At 37.0% G+C, this 26,770-nt stretch overlaps 1 protein-coding gene across 1 annotated transcript; it reads left to right on the top strand.

The window, feature by feature from the left end:
* Positions 1–5,055: 5,055 nt before the first annotated feature.
* On the top strand, positions 5,056–26,689 carry LOC110381405 (gamma-soluble NSF attachment protein). Its single transcript, XM_064034616.1, has 8 exons — positions 5,056–5,260; positions 7,796–7,863; positions 8,785–8,939; positions 14,058–14,213; positions 14,465–14,535; positions 15,775–15,922; positions 19,569–19,823; positions 21,845–26,689. The coding sequence occupies exons 1-8, from the start codon at positions 5,208–5,210 to the stop codon at positions 21,926–21,928; spliced, it is 990 nt and encodes a 329-aa protein (XP_063890686.1). The 5' UTR covers positions 5,056–5,207; the 3' UTR covers positions 21,929–26,689.
* The last annotated feature ends 81 nt before the right edge of the window (positions 26,690–26,770 follow it).

Genomic DNA, 26,770 nt, shown 5'->3' with positions numbered 1-26,770 from the left:
TGACCATTGCGTCAAATGAGACAAATACAAGTTTAGTTGTTTTTATTGTAAAGGAAATTATGAATGACGTGTTCTCTGTCCACTCACACTACTCTGTAAAATGTCGTATATACGAGTATGTATGTAGCTGCATTCGTCCTAGCCTCGCAGGGCTTTATCGATCCAACCGGGATGTTCGCTACATCATGTACAGTTTACTAAAAATGATATAACTAGATTTGATTTTGAATGATTTTGGAGTTGCATGGGTACCTCTAAGGGAAAAACTTCCCTTTTAGCTTGAGAATCTGCGTCCATGGTATCGTCGACATTATAAAGTAGGTAGGTAACGAGTAACGACTATAAATAAATCATTTATTTCAGATTCATCCATATTAGTTAATAAAATTACAAGCTTACAGACTACAAGGAAGACGTATCATCATCATCATCATCATGTCAGCCATAGGACGTCCACTGCTGAACATAGGCCTCCCCCTTAGATCTCCACAGATACCTGTTGGAAGACGTATATGTTGACATAAATATATTGAAAGGGACACCTTTTACACATGGAGTGCTAACACAACTGTTACATTTTATACTAATTGGTATCAGTAACTATTAAGATAATCTGAGGTATATCACCCAGACCTTAGCCAACAAGTATACTGCTCATCTCAAAAATGTCGAGCTCACCGGGAATCGAACCCGGGACGACGGCATTCCAGCAAGTAACCATTGAACCAAAGAGGTCGTCATTCGCATTTCGTATGTTTATTAGTTTTAGTTTTATTAAGGATGCGTTCCCTGTCCGGTCATATTAATCTATAAAATGACCTATATAGATGCATTCGTTACTGCGCATGGCATTATCGATCGAGCCTGGGGTCCGATATCGAGTCTAGCCAGCCAGCCCTTTCTTTGTTATCTAAAATATGCAAACTTAAAATATTAATTAGATTTTTGGAGTTGCTAGAATGAATTTTCAAAATGTATTGGTACCTATCTGTATCCACTGTTTATCAAAGAAGTTCTCTCTAGAAAAATATCCTGAACCAATTAAAATGAAATAAGAGTGGCAGTCAATAAAAGTTTTCACTAAGTAAGTTTTCATGCACAAAGGATTCAAAGCAAGGCTTACATATTGCGTTTTTCTTTGTTATGAAGACCATGTGCCTACAGCTACAGTGTGTAAAATAATTGAAAATAAATATACCTACATCTTTCTGGACATATTATAACACTCAAGTTCATGCTCACGAGGTTTGAATCAGGCGAGAATAGTACCTACAAAGCTTCTATCAGCGTCGCTATGTATTTGGTACGCTCGCGCCATCTAGTTTGACAAGTAGGCACATCGATTCGGTGATTGAGACTGAAAGATTGTACTAAAAGGTATTATGATTATAACATTAACTTCAGCCTTTTTATAGTTCCCACTGTGTGTGTACACTGATAGACTTTTACCGACTAAAACCAAAGCTAAATCTCAACTACTTTTATGAAAGTTCGCGCGCCGCGTAACTTTCTGGGGCCCGATTCTCCTAAGTTAATAATGTCAAAATTGAATAGAAATTGAAACGCAATATGATCGCAGTAGCAGTTTTAACCATATCGGGCATTCTACTACTAATATAAGACCAATCGTATTCCAACGACATTCGATTGGTTTGCGATTGGTCTGCTATTTTGGTTGTGATTTTGGTCTACAATCATATTGAAATCGTAAATCATTTGCAGACAAAATGATTCATTATTGAATGACAGAAAAGGATAAAAACGTTTATTTCAAAGAAAACTTAGCGGAATGCCACATACGCTTCAATTGTAATTGAGTCGTGATTGGATCTCAGTCGAATGTGTATCGTATGTCGCTTAGGTAAAATTAGCAGAATCGTGCCCCTGGAATGGTCCCTAAGCTCCAGTATGACATACGTTTTTGCTAGGATTAAACCAACTACTACTCTAGTAATTATTATGTATTTGTGTTACGGTGGGTCCACACGATACAGACTTTAAGATAGGCGCAAACAAAATTCTACGAAAGTCTATGTAAAGTTGGTGTCGGGTAGACCCACCGTAACATTTTTTCTCAGACTTTAAATTCGTACAGATATTTGTACAAACTTGAAGTAATGCATAATTCAAGTGGACCCACTATCAAAGGACGCTTGCAAAACGACGACTTAATCAAATACCTAACATCTTGCTTTTTTATTGACCAACCATACATACAATGAAAAGCTTTGTGGTACCCATTCAGACCACTTTACAACTTGTCGGATTAAGTGCAGCTGAAAATCATTCCACAAAGAGCTACAAAGAATCATAATACACAATGTAGATCTAGATTCGCGAATCTGGTTTTGTAAGAGTCTTTGAAGGGCATCAAGAAACAAAAATACATTATAAAGTAAATAGTCTTTGCAAAAATATAAGCAAACTAGCTTTTGCCCGCGACTTCGTTCGCGTGGAATAGTGACTTTTGGTCTTACCCACATAGTCCCCGATCTTGCGGGATCTCTCCAAAAATGGAATGTGAACTCTTACCTAGAAGACCTCTTCTTATGCTTCTTATCAAGAACCATAGCGCGATCTATTTCGATCCCAACGCCATCTATCGAGCACAGTGACAACTCGGATTATTTAGGTATCTCTATCTACATATTCCGTTCGGGCATTTTCTTTGTTTTAGTACAGTAGTTTTATTATACTGATAATTTTATTCATACCTTTTTACTACTTATTTACTTTTTTCCCAAAAATTTAAATAATAACATGAACCGAATTGATGCTCACTTTTGACCAATAAATGGCGGTGTATGTCGGAATTCTTATTTTTTTGGAATAAAAACTATCCTATGTCCTTTCTCGGGTTCCAAACTATGTTTCATATCACTAATAAATTACTTTTTTTAGCAGTTTGTGTCCAGCAGTGGGACGATAAAAAAGGCTGATGATGATAATTTTAAATTAATTGCCAGCACTTAAAAAATAGAGTAGGTACTTAAGTTTCGCAAATCCTAAAGGAGTAAATACTTGAGCGACATAAGAGATATATGCACAATGCGAGTTCCATTCCACCTACACAGTGCGTTTATAAACACTGGGCTATTTAGTCGTTTTAACTATCGCATTGGTATTCAGGGTTCACAAAACTATTGTAAAATTAAAATATTATTACCTACACATTATGTATTATCGACGAAGCTTAAGCTTGATAGTGAACGTTTTTTGTTTAATTCGTCTCATAGAGCTTAGTGATATGATTAGGTACCTAGATATTACCTAAATTCAATTAGGTTCAAGCGCTGATTCAGGTCTTGGGTCAGGCTCAAGACCTAGGTGGACTAATCATTAAAATTGTTAAACAATGTTTTTATGTTTTTTTTTCACTATGCGTTTAGTAAGTACTAGATATAAGTATTAACTTATTCGTTCTTAAACGATAAAATTTCGCAGGGAATTCGATTTTAAGTGTAATTGTAATTATGAACAGATTATAGGCAAAGTTCTGTAGCTATTGTATGGGAATGGGAATCCTGGATTTTGATGAAAAAAGTTGATAAACTTTATAACTTATCTTTAACTCTTTTGGACTATCCCAGAACAAAAAAAAAAAAACAATATAAGACTACCTACCTTTTTTTAAAGCGTTATATTCAAATGCCAGTGTGATTTTACCACCACTATTAACTAAGACTGTTGATATAAAACATCTACAGTACTTTATTAGACAACCCTAAAGTTAGATCGCTTTTTGCACTTATTACGGCGTCTGCGCCGGATCTAAACATAAACTGCGCATGCCTGTCCGTCTGGCGGCCACTACGCTAATTGTATTAATATCACAATTAATTCATCTTGACTACATGTCCCTAAGCGCTACTATTTTTTCAAATAAATATAAGCTTTTATATAAATACATATTTTTCGTGTCTTATGAATAAGATAAGATTTTTGCAATGTTGCTACAAATAAAAAAAATTGCTTGTATAGTAAAAGCGTTGACAAAGTTTAATCTTACATGACATGCACGCAATATCTAGTTATTCGTCCGTTCGCTATTTAATGCGGTAATAGAACCTACTACACGCAGCCGATGCCACTAAATAATATGACCCTGTGTATAAATAAAAAAATATGACACCAAACTGGGGCACGATTCCGCTATTTTACTTAAGCGACATACGATTCACATCCCTGACTGAGATCAAATCAAAACAAAATGTTATTTTTTCTTTGAAATAAACGTTTTTATCCTTTTCTGTCATTCAATAATGAATCATTTTGTCTGCAAATGATTTACGATTGCAATATGGTCATAGGGCAAACTACCGTATTGACCAAAATCTCCAAAATAGCAGACTAATCGCAAACCAATCGAATGTCGTTGGAATGCGATTGGTCTTATGTTAGTAGCAGAATGCCCGACATGGTTAAAACTTCTATTGCGATTCAATTTCTATTAATTTTGACATTATTAACTTAGGAGAATCGGGCCCCTGTATGGGAAGGCTATATATCTTTCTCAAGCGAATAATTTGTAAAGTTCGGAGAGGAATGAGAATGATCTTGGAATACCGATGAAATAAACGGGAGAAATAACTAGCTAAAATAAATATCGCTAAAGCCAAAACACTTTTATCTGAACTAGAAATGAATCTACCAAAATGTTAGTATTACCTTTTTTTTAAGTCTCAGGTTTGAGAGATCTTTTAGATGAATTTCCTATTATTGTCAGGCACGCAACATTAATATTTTTCTAACAAGATTTGTGCTATTAGTATGTATTTGCGAAATGTTCGAATTGCTTGTGTGTATGTTATTATTATACGTGTACGTGATTGAATTTAGTAATTACTAAATCCATTACTTCGATTTTCTATACATAACAAATAAAGAAATGACTAGGTTAGCGCGATTTACTTAAAATCTAGTGTCGTATTTAGATCATAACACAGTCATATATTTCGCGAAAAGAAATAAACAAAACAAAAACAGTAAGTACAAAACAGTAGAAAATAGTAGAAATTATTTTTCTCTAATAACAACATTTTTGTAGACGTCAATCAAGAGAACTTCAAAATCACATAGTTTACAAGATGGTTGCTTGTGTTATCTTCTTGTCCACTTTATATTGATTTCTCTCACACTATCACATCGCTAAGTACTTACATCTCATTTAAAATAAATATCCAATAATACATTACACTTAGTTAGCCATGTCGGTGAAGCTGTACGAAGCGCGAGAGCACGTCAAGGCGGCAGAAAAATTGTAAGTAGAACCAATTTGTAATTTTAATTATTTATCGAATGAAAGCATTGTATTTTTTGTGTTTTTATTCAAATATATATATTCTTCTTTTTAATGATTATGAAATCATGCGGAAAATGTGAAAAAAAGGTCGTAGAATTTCTTAAGTTACGTTTTTTCTTAACAGTGTAGTGTTCGTAATTTAAATTTTTTACGCAAGTTTTTTATTAATTTAGTTAATAGTTCAAATTCGTTTATTAATTCTAATTATACATTCATTTATTCTAAACACTTGATAAGTAAATAGTAACGGTATTGTATTAGTAATTAGTCATGAATTTAAATTGTTTAAAAACTGCTAAATTGTTTTACTAAATCTAACTTGACTATGCACTTATAAGTTAAGAAACCATTAGTATTACAACTGGCTAGTAGGAAACTTTTAATTTGTAGCCTTTCAAGATGAAAAGATCAATTTTGATGAGGGACCAAAAGTTTTTGAACATCAGATGGACACAAACAGTAATTTATATTTACTGCGATGTGGTGCCCTTAAGAATATCTGTATAGCTGCATATGGCAAACTTTTAGTTAGCAGATAGTTTGTGTGGGCTCAGAAACCAGTATGAAGGTGAATTGTAGTACACACATTACAAAGATCAGGTTTTAAGCTAGTATCAGACTGACTGAAAACTTTGATTGGAATCAAGATTGTTTTTACAAATAAAAATTGACTACCGTTAGGTAAACTGTCGCCTGACTGCTTAGTCTTGGGCTTGCGAGTACTGAACACCTGTGAATTATACCAATTTCAGCACATAAAAAACATATAACATTGTCTTAAAGAATAAACTACTGAACAGATTTCATAAGAGTTCATAACTCTAGGCATGGGTTATTCCTTCTAATTTTTCTGGTTTGACCTGATCTTACCCAGTGGTATTGGGTTACTCCGGGACCTGGGTTGAGGAAGTCAGATAGGTAGTCGCTCCTTGTGGCACACTGGTACTCCTCAGCAGTGTCCGGTGAGACTGGAAGCCGACCCCTACATAGTTGAGTTGGGAACAAGGCTAGGCAGATAATAATGATAGAGAAACAAATGCTTTGATTGAAAATTAAGTTCTATTTTGATTTTTAAATGTTTTTTGTGCCAATGCAATTATTATTGATGTGCTTTGCTTTCTTTTTATTTGATGTCAATGCTATGCATATGGAATTGGTGTGCAGCTAAATATTTTACTGTTCAGTAGATAATTGTGATAAAATTGGATGAATGATTGGATTATGTTGCTACTGTTTCATTACTACCACTGATGCATTAAAACAAACCCTAGGCAAGGATGTTTGTTCCTCTTTAATAAAAAAACTTCAAAATGGATTTAGATGAAGCTTATGTAACAAAATAATTAACTCATAAGCTTTTATTTACCATGTGGAGGAAATCGTTTTCGCTGGTTGTGGGTGATACCACGGGTGAAAGCAAGTATTGTAAACCAAAGACACAGTAGCACTGTTTATTTCTATAGAGTTTTCATGTATAGTGCATAGATCAACCTGTGAAGAAGGTTTAGGTTCACAATTTATATGTCCTAGCTATGGGTAACCTATCTTGTTGGCGCAATGGTTACCATGATGGACTGCCAAACTGTTGGTCCTGGGTTCGATTCCTGATAAATTCTAAATTTATGTGATGAGCATGATTGTTGGCTGTGGTCTGGTTGTTGTTATATGTATCTATTTGTAAATATACATAGATATATTTAAGTTTAACGATTTTTGTCAGAAATAAAGTATGCTGGGTGATATCATAAAAGAAAAGAAGTTAGGATATGCCTGTCTATGTTCTTTTGTAAATAGTGATTTTACTGCAATGCCAACTGTAATATATATTTGCGAATGATTTAATATTTTTTTAATCTTTTATTTGCTTTTGCTAGTGTTTAGAACAGCTGTGCATATACCTACATGCTTTAATTATATCAGTAAGTGGAATGTTTTAACATCAGCACTCCATCCCTTTCATCCAAGATTGATAGATCAAAGAAAATAGTTGTGATGTATTTAATTGACAAACTACAGAGAAAAGGATTATGAAATCACAGGAATAGGTAGTACATATTAGTTTGTGTTAAGGGCTTTTTAGTTACAAGAAAACTGTTGAACAATGCTGCTTGCGCCATCTAGTTGCTTTTATGAGCAAATTATCGTTTTATTAATTTTATCTTTGCAACTAGTTTTAAGTTTCTACTTACTTTCAGTTACACTTTTAATTTAAGGTTTCATGTATATCACAAGCAACTAGTAGAAGCTGTTCTGTTAAGATAAAACAGAGCCGTTCAATCACTAGTCTAGTTTTATAACGGAACTTTTAATGGTTCAAATTGTTTGAATAGAATTGTGTAGGTATAGGTACAGTCAACTTCAGATAGTGGTAACAGTTTTATAGGAAAATCGTACTTATTACTATTGAGTTAAGGTGCATGACAGTTACCACCGATGTGCAGTCTACTGTACTTGTATAAAAAGACAACTTAATAATTTTGTATTTTGTGGCAGCCTGAAGACGGGACTTCTCCGTTGGAAACCGGACTACGATTCTGCAGCCGACGAATACAGCCAGGCGGGTAAGTTCCTATGAAGTTTGATCTACAGTCTAATCTGTGCACTCACTATTCCTGCACTCCCATAGCCCGATGGGACGGCAATCCGACACGACCGGAGAGAGATCAGGCGCAGGACCGACATTAACGTGCTCTCCGATGCACATCAATGCGTACTATTTTCGCCCTATCCAGGATTCGAACCCGAGACCTCGCGCTCAGGAGCGGCGCTTGCGACAGCTAGACCGACGAGGCAGTTATAGTAGTATAGATAGATGTAGTAGATAATTCACAACCAGTTGGATGTGGCATATTTGGATGAATAGCGGCGGCCTTCAGTCGACCACAGCACGGCCTTGTGAATCTGAAACCGCGTTCAAACTGGTGAAATTGCTCGTGCCGTTCCCTTGTTTTGAGAACATTGTAAACAATATTATATGAAGGATATAAGTTACGACGAATCACTATAGATAATATATGACCAGCGTTGCAACCGGGTTTTTCATCGTTTTATGAAATAAATTCAACACTTCGCACGTGGGTCCAGTTTTGGTTGATTTTTAGGGTTCTGTACCCAAAGTCTGCTCATTTGTCCGTGGGTCTGTCACCAGGCTGTATCTCAAAAACTCGTGGTGATAGTTAGACAGTTGTTCACTGATGATTTACTATTGTTGCCTCTGTAACAACTAAAACATAATATTATAGTCAGCTCCATACAATAAATCCATACAGGTACAGATCTCTTGGGCTGCGGGTTGTTCGAAAGAGTTACCGCGGCCCTGGTACATAAAAGGCCTACGACGGAAAACGACGGTTTTTAGTCAGTAAGAGTCTACACTCACACACAGTTTGATGATTTTTGACGTCGTTAAAAAAAAAGCTACAGATCTCTTCGTGCACGAATCCACTCGTACCTACAGTTTTCACATATGTTTCTTCTTTCAGCCCAATGCTTCCGCATAGCCCGAGACCTGGTGAACTCGAAGGATTGTCACCTCAAGGCTTCCGACTGCTACAAGAAGAACCGGTCGTTCTTCCACGCGGCGAAGGCACTGGAAAACGCCATCATTGTCTGCAAGGAAACGGCACTGCCTGACGAGGTTAGTAGCAAAGTTCAAAACGTACATTTACTTAGGCTGATAAATCAGCACTTTTCGAACGTCGAAACAAAAGGTAGACCCCAAAATGCCCACACTTCATGTATTTTGCTGTCGACTTGCAGTTGCAGTTGACTGTACTTTCTGTTTGAAGAAAAATGTTTGTAAAAAATGTGTCCAGTTGGCGAAAACATAAAAGGGATAAAATCTAGGTTTCACTAACTAGACACGAATTAAAATCTTGACTTGGCGAGTTGACAACATGATAAATGTACAAACTTCGAGTTTCACCAAGTGGACACATTCGTGGTGAGATTAATGTCGAGATGACGAATAACCCATTTTGCGGGGAAAAAGTGGTGCTACAAATTGGTCAGCAATATTATTAATCTGGTATTTTTGGGTTTATCCAGCCCTTTAGGAACTGCCACTAGCTGCACCCCCAAATCGCGTACATGGTGTTGCTGACCAAATAAGGCCTAAACACTCTCTTACTCTCACTTTGACTTTAACTGAAGCTAAAAAGCTTTAATATTTCATCTCCAATTATTTCATAATGATTAATAAACTAATAATACAAAGAAACCCGCAAACCGTAGCCGTAATAATGGCGTATTTATTAAAATATTCGTTACCCAGAATACATGTAACACAAGAATACCCAATGCTAATAATTCTTGGAAGATTCTAGAAGCCTTCATAGAATTTTCCTTTACACAAATACCTATAAATGACTCATTAAGGCGGTTTGTTTTGTGTATTACAAAGAATTATGTTTTTATTCACGAAGATAAACAAAAGACGACTGGCTTGGCTAAGGCTCAGACTTTCCCCAAAGCGGAGCGGAGAAGCTTTTGAACTTAATCATCATCGTATGCCTAGCCTGTTCCTAACTGTAAACGGCTTTTTTTACCTTTTTTATTTTACTGTGTGATTTTTGTTGCAATATTTTATTGGTTTTTCATTTAAGGCCAGTTTTACGCTCTTTTCTCAGTGTTCTTACCGCAACCCATTGAACACAATATACAGCCCACCTCCCTTCGCACACCAACTATATTGGATTCAGCTTCCAGTCGGTATTCTGGTGCAGCTGAGAACTAGTGTTTTACATATAGCGACCGCCTATCTGGCCTCCTCAACCCAGTTACCCGGGTAACCCGATATACCTTGGTACGACAGTTTGTCAGTCTTTCTGGCTTCTGACTACCCGATATGACTGCCAAAGATGTTCAGATGACAGTCGAGACATACCAATTTATCGTACTTTCCGAAACACGGACTCATCATGATGAGATGGTCACCCATCTACGGATCGACCGCGCGAAGCGTTGCTTAAACCTATGCCACCTTATTATAAAACGTGATTTTAAAAAGTACGAGCTTTTGTACCACCTTTAAACCACCGTCCCGAACAAATCAGCGGGTACTTCTTAAAACCACGTTTTATAATAAGGTGGTAAAAGAACATATTCAAACTTCTTGTCTCCACTCACGCTAACAAATCATCTTGGTTGTTCGAAACTTCTTCGCTTCGATACGCCTTTGTTTAGTCTAGCCCGAGACTTGTTTACTGAAATAATATGTCGTTCCTTTATACATATTATTTTATCCAGACTTCGAATTATAGGTACTTAGCTGGGTATTCAGAATTCCAGTGATTTAGATGATTAGTTTCTTCAATTGTGTAATTTCGGCCACGAGTTTTGTAATATATCTGATTATCTAGCTTCGTACGTAAACAGGATAAAAGTGTGTTATGAAAGGTATAAACAAAATAAATAAGTAGTTTAACTTATTATATATAACGGGTGATTTTTTAAGTGGTATAGGATTTGATTTTCAAAAAAAACTCAAAAAAATTGAAAAATTTGATGAAATCTTTATTGGAATCGATAGAACGATCAATATAATTTAATGTTTGAAGATGATTTCATGCAAATGCTGGCCGCGGCTCCGGTTTAGATGGCCCATTCGCAAGGCCCAATTTCGGCACTCTCTCCAACATATCAGCCGGTATATTACGAATAAATGCTTCAATATTGGCTCCCAGTGCGTCAATCGTTGCTGGCTCCACAAGAAATAGTCCAAAGGCGTTAGACCACATGATCTAGGGGGCCAATTGACGGACCCAAAACGTGAGATAAACTGTTCACCGATTATCACTCAATTGGGCCATTGTTTCGCGTGCCGTGTGGCATGTGGTACCGTCTTGTTGATACCACATGTCAGGCATGTCCAATTCTTCCATTTTGGGCAAAAAAAATCGCCAATCATCACACGGTAGCGCTCGCCATTCACAGTAACGTTTCGGCCATTGTCGTCTTTGATAGTAAAATTCAATAATATGCAAGCGTTGTTCGTTCGTAAGTCGATTCATGGTTAAATTATAGACCATACTGAACAAGTTTGACAATGATACAAGACACGATTCACGCGTGATCTGCCAAAAACAGTGTTGCCAAAAAGATACCAGCAAAAAAATCACCCTTTATAACTAGCTGACCCGGCGAACTTCGTACCGCCTACATTCTAAAACGCAAACATTTTAAAACCAAAATTAACCAAATCGGTCCAGCCATTCTCGAGTTTTAGTGAGACTAACGAACAGCAATTCATTTTTATATATAAGACTAGCTGACCCAACAAACTTCGTATCGTTTAAACCTTCCCTGGACCTCTACAAACATTTTAAAACCAAAAAAAGCCAAATCGGTCCAGCCATTCTCGAGTTTTAGTGAGACTAACGAACAGCAATTCATTTTTATATATAAGATATCACATGTTTTGCCTAGAATGAAATAAGCCTCTCATATTCTCTATCAACAAAAACTAGACGTGTAAGCAAAGATTTCTCGTAGGTAACATACGAAAGTTCCAGAGCAAAATATAATTAAAAAGTGCAATCAACAAGCCATTATCGATCCCGTCGCTGTCTGAGCGAGTTAGTCTCAAGTTTCAATTTCATTTTGTGAAGAATAATCGACTTTAACGTCATATAGCTCTAACCATGGACTTGTGACAGCCACCCACGTTGCTAAGGTAAAACAAAGGATTTGTGGGGGTGTGTGGGGGTACATGCCGGCTTACGTGAGCGGAATGCCTTTCGCCGGTCAGTCGCGAAGGTAAATAGATAGTATTATACCAATTAGATTGGTAACTCAATTTATAAATAGAATAATTGGACGTTCATATGATATGTTTTAAGGATAATGTTCGGGTGTTTTCGTGGAAGATTATTTTGGATTACACTTTACGATTTGGAAATACATTATATTTTATGGCATTTTATGGTTATACTCGCGTCCCAAGGGAACTACTGGGATCCGAATAAAAAGTAGCCTTTAGCCTTCCTCGATAAATGAGTTATACAACAGACCATTACTGCTCGATCAATATTTCCTGAGATTAGCTCATGTCAAAATTGAATCGCAATAGCAGTTTCAACTTAAGTATTGTAGCTTCTCAACAGAGAAAACAGTTCATTACTTTTGAAGCCCCTAAGGTACAAACAAATACTGAAACTAAAATATCTGACATCTTTATTATATTGGCATAAATAATATCCATTCTATCTTAACCACTTATTTCTTTGTCCACGTGTCTCTTCGTAGCAGAACTTTCTAGTAGTTTCATAAGTCTGTGAGTACATTATGTTACCGTATATTCCCTAGATATTGAGTCCTATCGTTTGTTTCAATAAGGACTGCCTCGGGGCTACTGCCGATCGATACACACGTCGGTGCCATATTACTGGGAAATATACGTAATTAGTTAGTTAATTAGCTGCCTGGCTAATGAAGTTTATAATGAACGGTATTATGTAATAGTTTTTTATTCAATGCGTTGGTGGAAAGCTTTGTATAAAAGGCTTTGTCGGATATGAAGGACGATTTTTCTTCTCTGGGATATTATCAAATGACCCCTCTCGCTGTGGGTGCAGTGTGAGGGAGTGTCAGACTCTTACTGACTAAAATCCACCATGTTCCTTGTTAAGCCCTTTATGTACCAGGGCCGCGGTAACTCTTTCGGACAATCCCGCAGCTGCAGTAGGACATCTTTTTATCTTACGTCGTTATAATTATTAATTATCCTCTTATTCGGGAAGTCGGTTAAAAATAAACATCAGCCGCGTCTGGCAGTGTGTCTGATTGTGACTAACTCAAAAACTGACGAACAGATTTCATTTTCATTACTAAGTAGAGGGATTCTTGAGAAAAGATTACGTAAGTGTAAAATATGAAATAAGCCGGGGCAGGTCAATTGTTTAAAAATAACATCGTAAAACGGAAATTTTACAGAATTTTCTTTATTGTATTATATTGTCCAGTAGAATATTTTGAATTTATAAGTCGTATTGTGCTCACGAGCTTAAATTATTGGCCATTGTCAAATATTATAACAATCAAATTGTTTGTGTAGGCTTTCAGGGTAAATGGAAGCCCTTTACGGCTTCCTATTTAGACTTCAATTTTATTGTAAGTCCAGTTCGCTTGTTGGATAAATTACGCAGTTATTTTGTATACATTTTCCATGATTAGGTTGGTAAAATATTTTTTTGTTAACGTTATAGGAGTCAGTGGCTTAATAACAGCGGAAAGGGTCGATCGATCGTAAGGTTAAGTAAAGTCTGGCGCGATCAGGCCGTGGATGGGTGACCATGTATGGCAAGATGAATTCCTTCTGTTTTTCTGAAAGCACTTTTTATTTTTGTTTGGTCCCGGCTGTAATTTGTACATCTTTGACAGCCTCCACCGGCTTACATTGAAGTCAGAAAGTCCGGCAATCAGGTTTTTAGTGTAAAGCAGTTCATTTATCGAGGAAGACGACATCATAAGACCACTTTGTACCCAGTTGCGAGAACGGTGCACTGGATGTACCCAGAATTTAGTTGTAGATTCCCATTCCATTTTATTTTATTTATTTATTTTATTTTTATTTATTAGGAAAACTTATAGCTAGTGCAAATCTATACAATATAATTTTAAATATAGATATTAGTAGAAATAATGCCAATAACAAGTTTCCAATGATAACATTATAGTTTGGTATTTAATCAATTCAATTTATTACACAACTTTATAACTGTATATATGAATTATATTCATTATTTATTGTTTCCAGATCTACTCCCTGGCGACGGAATCTTCAAGTTTATACCAGCAGCACGGGTCGGGTGACAGCGGCGCCAGTGTGCTGGACAAGGCTGCTAAGATCCTCGAGGAGAACTCCCCCGAGCTGGCCGTCAAGCTGTTCCAGCAGGCGGCTGATGTATCTTCTGTAAGTAGTAGATTCATTTATTATTAACACTGGTTGGCAGAATTTAGGTTACAACCTTGTCAGGCTTCTTTTGCTAATCTCTTTACATGAAAACAGCCGCCGTAGCCGATAACCAACCATTAACATACTATACCTAACGACTGGATGTCGAAAATAGCTTATAGCTTACCTCGATAAATGTACATATGAGCGGGTTCAAATAAACGAAAAGACAAACTCTATTAACTGTCTATCCGATTGGTGTTTTTCAGACGGAGAGCAGTCAGCACCAGGGTTCGGAGTACATCAGCAAAGCTTCGCGCATACTCGTCAAACTACAATGGTAAATATGTTCCTTTATTTACATACTAGCGACGATGAATTTTATCTATATCTAAAATTGAATGCGGTAAAAAGTATATGTAAATACAATAAATAACAATTACTTAATCAAGTTTATTTGTTAAATATGTACATATTTGTGAAAAAAGTCTTACGAAGATTGTTTACCTTAACTTAAGTGCCTATTCGAATGGAGAACACTCCATTTATTATGGAGGATTTAGTATCGAGAGCTCTCCGTTTGAGTACCACCCACAGGTACCCGTACCGGGATAAAATACAACATAAAACATTAATAAATAGCTTGTGTTTCTATTGGCAGAGAAATTTTCCAAATCGGCTGTGTCTATAACGTTAGAAACTCACTAAGCCTCTACGTAATCTTAGTCCATTTTATAAGAAAGTTACACTATTTATGACCCAAGAACGTGTGAACCGATTTAGCTGAAAATTAGAGTTATTTAGAGACGAACACAGCACAAGTTTTATCCTCATCTAGGTAATACCTCGTCACGTGGGTGAAATCGCAGACTGAAGCTAGTATTAGTAAGATTGACTACAGCATTATTTAATAACTAGCCGTTTTCCCGCGGTTTCACCCGCGTCCCGTGGGAGCTACTGCCCGCACCGGGATAAAATATAGCCTATGTTACTCGCCGATAATATAGCTTTCTAATGGTGAAAGTATATTTAAAATCGGTCCATTAGTTTTTGAGTTTATCCATTACAACCAAACAAACAAACAAAGTTTTCCTCTTTATAATATTAGTATAGACTAATAATTTCTCCATCCTCATCTGCCTAGCATTATCCCAACTAAGTTGAGGTCGACTTACATTCTAACGAGATGCACCTTGTTTTACAAGGAGCCAACCAACACAAGACGTTTTTGTGGGCTGTCCTTTGTTTTTGACGTTCGAAAAGTGCTTTATTCATCAGCCTAATTTGTATAAAGGAGTTTGAATGTTTTAAAATATTTATTTTCACCATCCCTACTAATATTATAAACGCGAAAGTAACTCTGTCTGTCTGTCTGTCTGTTACGCTTTCACGTCTAAACCACTGAACTTATTTCAATAAAATTTGGTACAGAGATAGAGTTGACCTTCAGAAAGAACATAGGATAGTTTTTATCCTGGACTTTTGAAGAATTCTCTTGGAAATGCGATATATCCGAACTCTATGCGGGCGAAGCTACGGGCGGAAGCTAGTGTGATATATATATTTTTTTATATTCCAGGTATGACCAAGCAGTGGACAGTCTCCGTCGCGAGATCGGCTTCCACCAGGAGTCTGGCAACACTGGAGCTATCGGCCGCCTGACCGTCGCAATCGTGTTGGTGCAACTGGCCAGGGGTGATGCTGTGGCTGCTGAGAAGGCTTATAAGGTGAGTCATCATCATCATCTCCCGAACCTTTTCCCAACTATGTCGGGGTCTGCTTCCAGTCTAACCGTATGCAGCTGAGTAGCAGTGCTGTACGACTAGTGACTGCTTATCTGACCTCCTCAACACAGTTACTCGGGTAACCCTCTAAGTAAGACTGGTTGTCAGACTTACTGGCTTCTGATTACCCGTAACGACTGCCAAGGATGTTCAGTGACAGCCGGGACCTAGAGTTTAACGTGCCACAGTCATTGACATACCTACATATATTATGTACTTAATAAATAATATAATAATCGAATCATCCGTTTGGGAGCTACGACGTCCCATGGGAACTACTGCCCGCACCGGGATAAAATATAGCATGTGTTATTCGCTGATAATGTAGCTTTGTAATGGAGAAAGAATTTTTAAAATCGGTCTAGTAGTTTTCCTCTTTATAATATTAGTAAACATAAAAAAAAGGCTAGTAATAAAAGCTCCGACAAAAAAATAAGAATTGCCCTTACTCAAAATACTAAAGCTACTGACTAAAATACTGACTTTCCGACTACTTTTCTCCGAATAAAAATTACGAAACGACCGAATGAGATACTAAAGTCTTCGAAAAATAAACATCACTGTTTGTTGCTATAATACTTTTCTACCAGTATAAATTACGTTCTACTGAAAACTATGCTTTGTATTTTTTAATCTTTACTTGCCTACTATTAATTCATAAATTACCTTTCATATTTCATAGACTTGGTGCCATTTTAACTATAACATTATACTGAAAATATTATTCTCAGTGGTTAAACAATACTTTTAAAAAATAAAAAATGTACTTGTAATAATAACTTATACTTGCTTCATTTATCATGAATTTTATTTACCATGGGTATGCTTCGATATCGGTACTTATTTCAGGTTCAGGAAAAGTTAGAATTAAAGTAGTATTTACGCTTTAATCTAAAACCAAGTAGATTTTGGTTTCCTAGAATATTGTTAATCGACTTCCCAAAAAGGAGGAGAATCTCAATTCGGCCGGTATGTTTTTTTAACCGACTTCCCAAGAAGGAGGAAGTTCTCAATTCGGCCGGAATTTTTTTTTTTCTATGTGTGTACATCGATTGCGCCGAGGTTTATAAACCGATTTACGTGATTCTTTTTTTGTTCGACGTGGAATAGCTGCCAGTTGGTCCCATAGTCATCAGGTCAGGATCTGATGATGGAAACCCTGAGAAATCAAGGGCAACCTTCGAAAGTCGTAGGCATTTAATCAACACCCAACTTTTGTTTCGACGATTCTTCTTCACCGGTATTGATGAACCAGCTCCCTCCTCTTCCTCCGATCCAGATTATACACGGGTACCTCATCCATATTTCGTAACAATACTAAGTTTCCTTAATAGATAGTAAGTTAGTAGTTTCCTTAGTACATTTAATAGTTATATTAGTGAAAATACGAAAGCAAAAGCAACAAAAAACTACACTCAGCGGCACGGAATTTGGCCCAAGCACATTTGGGCTTTATAATCATGTTACTTAAATGAAAGTCGAGAATTTTTGTTTTGAAATTGTTTAATGTACTCCCCCTCAAAAATTTTTTTACTAAAAACATCAGAAATGTAAAGATTTTAATTAAGTTTCACTAACTTAAGAAACATAGGCCTGTAGCGTATAAACTTTTAAATTTAACTTTTCTAATAAAACAATAAATTTAAGAATCTTAATAACGCGTGTTTCCTCCTCGTGCCCTGATGACTGCTCGCATACGATCTGGCATGCTCTGAATGATGTTTTTTATCTCTACCTGAGAGATCTCCTCCCAGGCAGCTACCAGTGCGGTTTTCAATTCGTTGAGAGTCTGGGTTGGGTTTGGATTTGCTCGGACCCTTCTCTTTAGCATGTCCCAGACATGTTCTATAGGATTCATGTCTGGGCTTCTTGCTGGCCAGTCCAATTTTTGAATACCGACCTCATACAAGTAATCGCTTACGCATTGCGCAGTGTGAGGTCGAGCATTGTCCTGCATTAACCGAAATTCTTCACTTCCTATGAATCCCTGATATGGCAAAACATGATTCTGGAGGATCTCTTCAATGTACCGCACTGCTCTCAGACGACCTTCCAAAACCAATAACTCAGTACGGGCTTCTGAACTTATTCCTCCCCAAACCATGACGGACCCACCATGAAAACTTACTGTTTGCTTTGTAGTGGTGGGAAGAAACCGTTCTCCGCGCTTTCTCCATACACGTTCACGGCCGTCTGGGGCTCTTAAGGCGACTTTGCATTCATCGGTCCATAAAACTTTGCTCCATTGGTCATGCGTCCAACTTGCATGTTCTAAGCCTAGCTACGCGATGGTGCCGGAGAAGTTCCGGGCCTCGAGCTGGTCTTCGGGCACGCAGATCCCGTTCCTCCATCCTTCTTCTTATTGTGCGTTCACTGACATTCACTGATCTTGTTGTTTGCAAACGCTGGCGTATCTCAACCGCAGACAGAAAGCGATTTCTCATTATTTCAAGGATAATAAATCGGTCGTCGCGCGCTGACGTACACCTTACTCCCCCACTTCCTGGTCTTCTTGTGTAAAGGCCAGTCTGGTCATACCTTTTCAACGCGTACCTTAAGCTTGTACGAGGTACATTTAAGGTTTCAGCCATCTCTCGCTGGGTTCGCCCTTGATTTCTCAGCAAAACTGCTTGAGCAACTTGAGCTGGAGTTACGCCCATTTTCGCATCAAATTGTGAAAAAAAAGAAACAAAAGAAGATCATAAACATTCTCTTTTTTGCAACGTGCCAGTACTTCGGCAATGTCTATCAGATTTAAACTCTTAACCTTCATGCTTTGTTTTCCAACAACGGAATCTGTTCTTCTAGTGTCATAAAAATTAAACAGAAACAAAATTTTATGTGTTTTAATTAACACTTACGAAGGAACTGACAAAATGTCATACGAAATTATAATATACAACTGCTATCTGGGCTGATATCTACTTATTTTTGTTTGGGCCAAATTCCGTGCCGCTAAGTGTATTTATTTTCTTAACATAAACAGACGTTACATGCAAGCATCGGTCGTTGCAAACGCACTGCGCTCGGATCTTTCGAACTTGCACACGAAAACAGTTGAATGCGACCCGAACCCGATCGCGTGTGCCAAACTGTTGAGGTATTTTCATTATTATTGAGAGTTAAAAAATAAATTTAATAACCAACAATAGAAATTATAACAGTTCATGCAAGTTGTAAAAATATGATTATTTTGTCAAAACCTCTGCTGTCGGTAACTTAGTAATTTTGTCGGAAGTTCAGTATTTTAGTCGGAACTTTAGTTTTATTGCTCGAAGATCGAATTTTCTTTAGGAGAAAAAGTTATTTGTACCTGCTCATATTTGTAGTTAAAATTGATATTTTTTGTCGTTTATGTTTTCGATATTTTGTCGGTAATTCATTATAACGCTGGTTAATTAGAATAATGGTCGGCCACATATCGCTGGAGATTAATTTGTTTTTCGGAACCATTATTATTATCCAAAAAAAAACTTACAACTAAAATAATTAAGTTTAATTTTATTTTGCTGTGCCCTACAGGCTCCACAATTGTACTTAGCTACATTGTGGAATGCAAATAAATAATATGAATATGAAACTATTCCAGGAATGGGGCAGCAACTGCGAGGTAGCTGAAATGCAGACCCTAGAACAAATACTCCAAGCGTACGACGAAGAAGATAGAGAGTCCGCCAAAAGAGCCCTAGCGAGCCCCTTCATTCGCAACATGGACGTGGAATACGCCAGGCTGGCGGCCACCGTGCCGCTGCCCGAGGCCATGGAGCCCGCGCCCAGGGCTTCGGTCCGGGAGAACGCGGCGCCGTCCTACGTCAGTCCCAACGCACAGTCCACTACCACTGCGGTGAGTTTTCCAAATGGGTCCTTGATCGTCATTCATTTACAGCAGTCTTCTAGTAGAGAGATAGATAGATATACTGTTGTATGTACACCAATTAAAAACAACAGCAAAAAACTAACATAAAATATTGATATTGATTATATAAATATTGAATTGTGATATTCTCGTCACTCCAAACTTGACTTTGACAGCTTTTACTTCTATGCCGGGTGTCCAGTGCGCAGCTTGCAAACTCTTCGCATTTACGATAGAGGGCGCTAAGTGTGGTAGTAGCAAGTGTCGTTAAGTCGGACGCAGCTATCCTAGCATCTTGGCGGTGCCGTGAATGCAAAAAGAACCGGGTTTTAGGGGTTCGGTTGGTTTGGCAGGGGGGCCTGCAAGCCAAACTTGTTTAGTTCTCCGTGGTCTGTGAGCAATAATGCACCAGCTCGTCTTCTGCTATTACGCCGCTACATAGGGGTGCCTCCACAGTTGTCACCTCGGCACCGGAAATTTCTCATATTGTAGGCTTTGACTTGGTTTGCTCATGGGGTTGACGGCGATGCGTGGAGAGTTACAAGGGTTCCGTAGGGAAATGGACGTGGAGATGGTACAGCTCAAAAATTCTATGCATAACTGCAATACACGTATCCTAGCCTTGAAGCCAGAATAAGCGCATTAGAGCAGCAGCCTTCTTCGGGTCATTCTTCTTCGGGAGTTGAATGACAGGGACCAGGACCTTCTAGGCAACGACATTGAAGTCTCCAACATACCTGAGGCTTCTTCTGATAACCCCATCCACATCACCCAGCTCATAGGGCTCAAATTAGGAGTCAAGGTGGAGGAACGCGACATTATCAGCGTGGAACGTGTCGGCGGAAAGCAGCTCAACGCCTCTAGCTCCGCCGGTCCCGCGACCTGCGCGACGAGCTGCTGGCAAGCGCGCGCGTGCGACGCGGGGCGACGACAGCCAACCTCGACATGCCTGGTGCTCCTCAGCGGTTCTTCCTTAACGAGCGCCTCACCAAGACAAATCGCCGGTTGTTTCGGAAGGCGTGTGACGCAGCTAGCCACTTCAATTGGCGATTTGTGTGGACCAAGCGCGGGCGCATACTTGTCAGGCGGAGTCCGGCTGATCCCACTCAAAAAATCCACACTAATGAGAACATTTGGTCCTGTTAATAATGAAACAACATGATCATTCTTCTTTTTTTTTATTGTTTGTTTATAACTATTTGTCGACGTCTAAACTATACATATCAGGGGGATTTACACGTTGGATGGCGCGCATGTTAAGTCGCAATTAACAATATCTATTTACATCCTACACATTATTACTACATACACGAACTATATACAAAAGATACAATATCAATTTTTTTCCACGCTTCCCATATCAATTACCATACCTTACTCAATGTATTTGTCTACACTCTTTACATACAACATCACTTTATACAAATGCATTGCCATCTCTAGCCTCAAATTCTCTGATGACCTAGAAAATTGCATATTCTCCTTGTAAAGCACTGGTACTCAGCTACATCCGGTCAGACTGGAAGCCGACCTCATAGTTGGAAATAGGCTCGGAGGATAGTACATGAGTTCATTTTTTTATTTGCGTTTTTCTCTCTATTGTTTTTCTCTTTTTAATATTAATTGTATCACTACAGCTGTAAACCTTCTCTGAATCTTCTTAAACCACTAATAAGACAAAGCCAAAAGTTTGTTTCTTTTTCACTTCTTTACATGCAAACACTGAACGGATTTCCGTGAAACTCAAAAAAAAAACATCTTTTTATCCGAGTGCAGAAATTACTTGCCCTAGAAAGCAAAAGCTATTTCTATTCTAAACTAGCTGATCCTGCGAACTTCGTATCGCTCAAACCTTCCCTGGACCTCTACAAATATTTTAAAACCAAAATCAGCTCAATCGGCCCAGCCGTTCCCGAGTTTTAATTAGACTAACGAACAACAATTCATTTTTATATTATATATAGATATGAATTTACTATTACTAATGTATTATTTTGTTAAAATTTCAGCAAGTGCTGAACGAGGAAGAGGAATCTCCCTACGCGCCGGTCACGTACGCCAAGAAGTCTGATGACGATGAAGACCTATGTTAAACATCAATTTATCTACATTTATTTCATTATTATTATTACGAACAATGTATATTAACGAGCCCGAACTATCATGTACTCTGACAAAAAAATCTCTGAAGACCCGTACATAAAAAAAATATTATATAGTTATCGGCACGAATCTTGAGCTCTGACCTTCACCTGAGCAGAAGTAATTTATTGGGTCCCTTTTGTGATATGAAGTGAGGCGCGGGGGCGGGGTAAAGCGGTGATTGGCCCGCAGCGCATCGCGTGAAAGCCGTCACTCGGGATTGGTTCTTTGCTAATAAATCACTTCTGCGCAGATGTAGGTCAGAGCTCAAGATTTGTGCCGATAACTATAATAAAGAATATTTTACAAATAACGTAAGATAATTGAATCTTTACCATACCTAACGATGCGGTTGTTACGGGTAGTCAGAAGCCAGTCTGACAACCAGTCTTACTCTTAGTATTGGTATGCCCGGGTGACTGGGTTGAGGAGGTTAGATAGACAGTCCTTCCTTGTAAAACTCTGGTACTCAACTGTAGGCTGGAAGCCGACCCTACATAGTTGGGAAAAGGCTAGTCAGATGATGATGAAAATATATGTTACTATAAATCATTTGTACCTGTCGTTAAGGACAAGGCAGATATCATCAGGCGAATTGAAAGATCTCACTTTTTTGTCGAAATACGAAAGTTCAGGCTTGTTAAGATACTTCGTATATTATAATTGTTTAGTTTGCCTACCAACAATAATGATAGCACTATAATATGATTATTTTGCCAAATCATGTTTTTTTTGGAGTTTTGGTTATGTCACCAATTTTCTTAATAACTTATTCTGTCTTTCAGTTGTATATATAGCATTTAAGTTGATCTGTTTCTTGTGGTTACACCTTTCCGCAATCGGATAAATAGTAGCCTACCACTACCTGTTTGAGTGCCAACTTTAATTTTAAATAGATTTAGATTTGACTTGGAGTTACTTTTGCATTTATAATATTAGTAAAATGTCATTTATTTATTTACATACACAACCTTACGTCTACTATTACAGGCGTGCGTAATGCGGCAGATAGGTTCTTATTATTTCTAAACTAAGAACACAATCACTGAACTGTATTTCAGGTGACTTCTAACCAAAGAACTTTTAAAGCCTTTATATTATATTCCTTTATTATTTGCTTACTTAATACTGTTATAGTGCTATCAAAACATTTGACAGAGATGGGAAGATTCTTTTTATAATAATTTATAGTAAAAAGCAGTCATTAGCCTAATGTAAATGAAAGTATGAAAGTGAGTCTAAAGCCGTCTCGGTTGAACAGTAGGCCTTAAATTATGTTAGGCTGTTAGCTAAAGTTATTTATAACGTGCTTTGTATATGTTGGTTATATTATTTAAGTGATCGCCATCGCCCATCCATCGCTATTTCACAAAGTTAAGATTCATTCATATAGACAGACATTTGAGCTAGCTAGACATGTAGCGTGGATAACAAAATACTATTTAAAAATCGAAATAGTTTATTTTTAACTTTGTACAAGAAATTGTACTTTTGACCGAAAATGGAGGCACCAATTTATTGTAGGTATACCTACTAACACATAGTATCTCTTACTTGACCTCTCAAGTACGGTTGTGTCAACTTACGAGTCTTGTTATTTTCCGGTGACATATAAGGTATATCTTGGACACTAATTACTGAGTAAAAGTGAAAAAAAGAATCTTGAGGAAGTCTGAATTATCAGCCTTTGTATCTTACCGCTGCTGGGCTGCGGCCTCCTCTCACACGGAGAAGGTTTGAGCGTTAATCACCACGCTTGCTCAATGCGGGTTGGCGATTTCAGACTTTATAGTCAGGGTTTCTTTCACGTTTCAATCAGGCATTCGTTTCTAAGATATACTTTTGAAAGTACATACACACTTAGAAAAATTGCATTGGTACTGATGCACCATTATGTATATAAAAAATATAAAAACTTGTATGTCCTTGTCTCCCACGTTACGTGCTAGTGAACGCTCAATTGTGACTGATAACGCAATATATGACACGTATAATATTCTTGCAAAGATATTCGTGGTGAGATGTAAAAGCAATCAGTAGTTAGAGCTTTAAACTAGGTTTAAAGATCAAGCATTTGCTAAAGTCATTAGACAAATGTTTCACAAGAAACAATGTATATTTATATGTATATCATATGTCATCATATCCCATTTGCTTGGTTTCTATTGCTATGCTATTTCGAAAAATGTTTGTGGTACATATAGTATGTATTATATCAAGTTTAAAATACCGGCAAATAAATAAAATATGTTGTTAATGAAAATATTTCGTTGCTATATCAAATATTTGCAATTTTAAAACTTACCATCGAGCACTTGCGTCAATTCATACACATTTTCTATAATGTTATACTTTATGATATTCATAGAATGTTAGCTAAGTGAGATTTAGTGAGATTAATAGTTTATGCATATTTATTATTGTATTCGAAGGAGCAAATAATCCTAAAATGTAGTTTTTTTTGCTTTATATCTAGCTTACCCAATCTACGTATACTCCGACTAAATTCAAAGTGGTATAATCTAAACCATAGTGAATCAACTGAAATATATTTTGAATTTGGTTGGGTTTTACCGCCATTGCTTACATTTGTTTGCTTCTTCGAATATAAGTATTTTAATGTTCTGTAAGATAGAATTGTTGGTTTACGATGAATTTCAATAACTTATCTGTTGATTTGCTTACTAGAGATAGGAATTTAAATGGTTAATGTCCAAATAACTGTTTTTATGAATTTTAAAATGTTCAAAGTTGTTTTAAGAGAAATGGACGTTCATAGTGTTAGTGAACGTGGGCTTTAATAGGTTCACCTTTTACGGCCATGTGAAGCCAAGAAAGATATTCTAATTTACAGAACATATAAAATTAGATGTTAAATAAGTATTTGGAAAAATATGAACGATGTTGCTTTTGATTAGTACTAAGTCACGTTATGCTAGCTGTTTCCCCGCGGTTTCTTACTACAAATGCACCCAGTAAAAATTATCCCATCTTATAGAAAGTGGTTAAAAAAATACCGGCTAGGGTACCAAAATACTTCGAAATGATGGCTTAAAACATAGCATGAACGCCGGTACTTTTTAAGGACCACTTTTTATAATACCTAAGTTTCAATCGGCGTTTTAAATATGATTTATATTGCGTCATTTGTTTAAGTTTTTTCGCAGCATTGAAATCTACTTTTAACCGATTTGTCAATATCTTGTGAAATACGGGGAAACGTTTATTATTTATACACACGTGATTAACGTAAATTGTTGTAGGCATATAGGAATACCAGTTAATTATAAACGCATAGTTACGCGAAAATAGATACCCAATATTTTGTCTGCGTATTTCGAATAATTGTTCATATAACATATTCTCATACTGTAAATGTTTTACTGCATTATAATGCTATATTCCAGATTCTTTAATCTTTTTCAAGAGAATGAATACTATTTACGGCCGTTTCCAATATTCTGTCCATTTATTGATTTGCTTACCAGAGATAGGACAGCCCCATGTAAGTTATGACAAAGTCCTATCTTCGAGTAAGCAAACAATAGATAGATTAAGTATTGGAAACGGCCCTTAGTCGGTTAGTGCATTAGTCTTGTCTCTTTCTAGAATTCGCGATCTTTATGAAAATGTTAACACTATTTTTATTGTTTAAAATTAATGTTGCCAGCTACATAACTGTAGTGTATTAAGTAGTTACGTACTTATTATTGTTTAAATGTATATTGTATTACTTATTTGTATTTGCACCTACTCTATGTAAAATGCAAATCGTATATTTTTATTGTTATTTTTGTACTTGTGTACGTCCAAAGTTCGTCGACGACATAAACGCCAGTTTTCTTGAAACGACTGCATACTTTTGTGGAGTCACATAGTCAACATGACGGGTCTGCCCGCTGGAGGTTACCGCCGGCGGCCACAGCGTACGCGAGGGCGCCACCAGCGTCTGCGCGAGCGACGAACTCCGCCGGTTGTCAGCAGCGGGCATTTATTTTTTCCCATTGTTAATCTTGTAACAGTCGCTATTTCACTATATCAGTTTTAAGAAAAACGGTGGTGTATGTTGTCGGTAACTTGGCTCTTAATTGTTTAAAAGTGCCCAAAAAGACATGTGCTATTGCTTTGATATTATATACTTTATGTTATTTCGTTATTGTTACAGCTAGCTAGATTGTGTGTATAGCGTTAAAAGCTCATTCAATTCACTGCGAAAATGCGAGGAAACTGAATAAAATTGTCGACTGAAGTAATTAGTACCCCATCTTAATTTAAAAGAAATTCAATGAAAATATATAACATGATTGGTGAAATTAAGATTTTATATTGGGCTTCCAGTTGCAGACATACAGACAGACAAAAATGTGTTCTTTATTTAATATTAGCACAGTTTAATTATATTCTCTTGTAAACAGTTGTGAAGCTACGTTCTTACGCGTGTGTGACATTTTTACAAACGTTAGTACATAGCTACACAACTGTTTAAAAGAGAATATATCTAAACTGTGATATTAGTCAGTTTAAGTAAAATACGCACAATTAGCTACATAACGGTCTTTCCACAGTTTCAAGTAATGTGATCTCTCTAACCAAACAAGCTTTTGAGTATTTCCTCACACTTTCGCAGTGAATACCTAATATATAAGTAAGATACAACCTTAAGAGGGAATATGGTCAAATGGATTAAATCAATGTAAAAATTTAATCAATCATACTGAAGTTTTATTTACTATGTATAGATTAGCTGTTTGCCGCGTCCCTTGGGAACTACTGCCCCTAGCCAGGATAAAATG

Source organism: Helicoverpa armigera, chromosome 1 (genome assembly GCF_030705265.1).
Source record: "Helicoverpa armigera isolate CAAS_96S chromosome 1, ASM3070526v1, whole genome shotgun sequence".
Taxonomy (NCBI): Eukaryota; Metazoa; Arthropoda; class Insecta; order Lepidoptera; family Noctuidae; genus Helicoverpa; species Helicoverpa armigera.
This window is presented reverse-complemented; position numbering and strand designations above follow the sequence as displayed.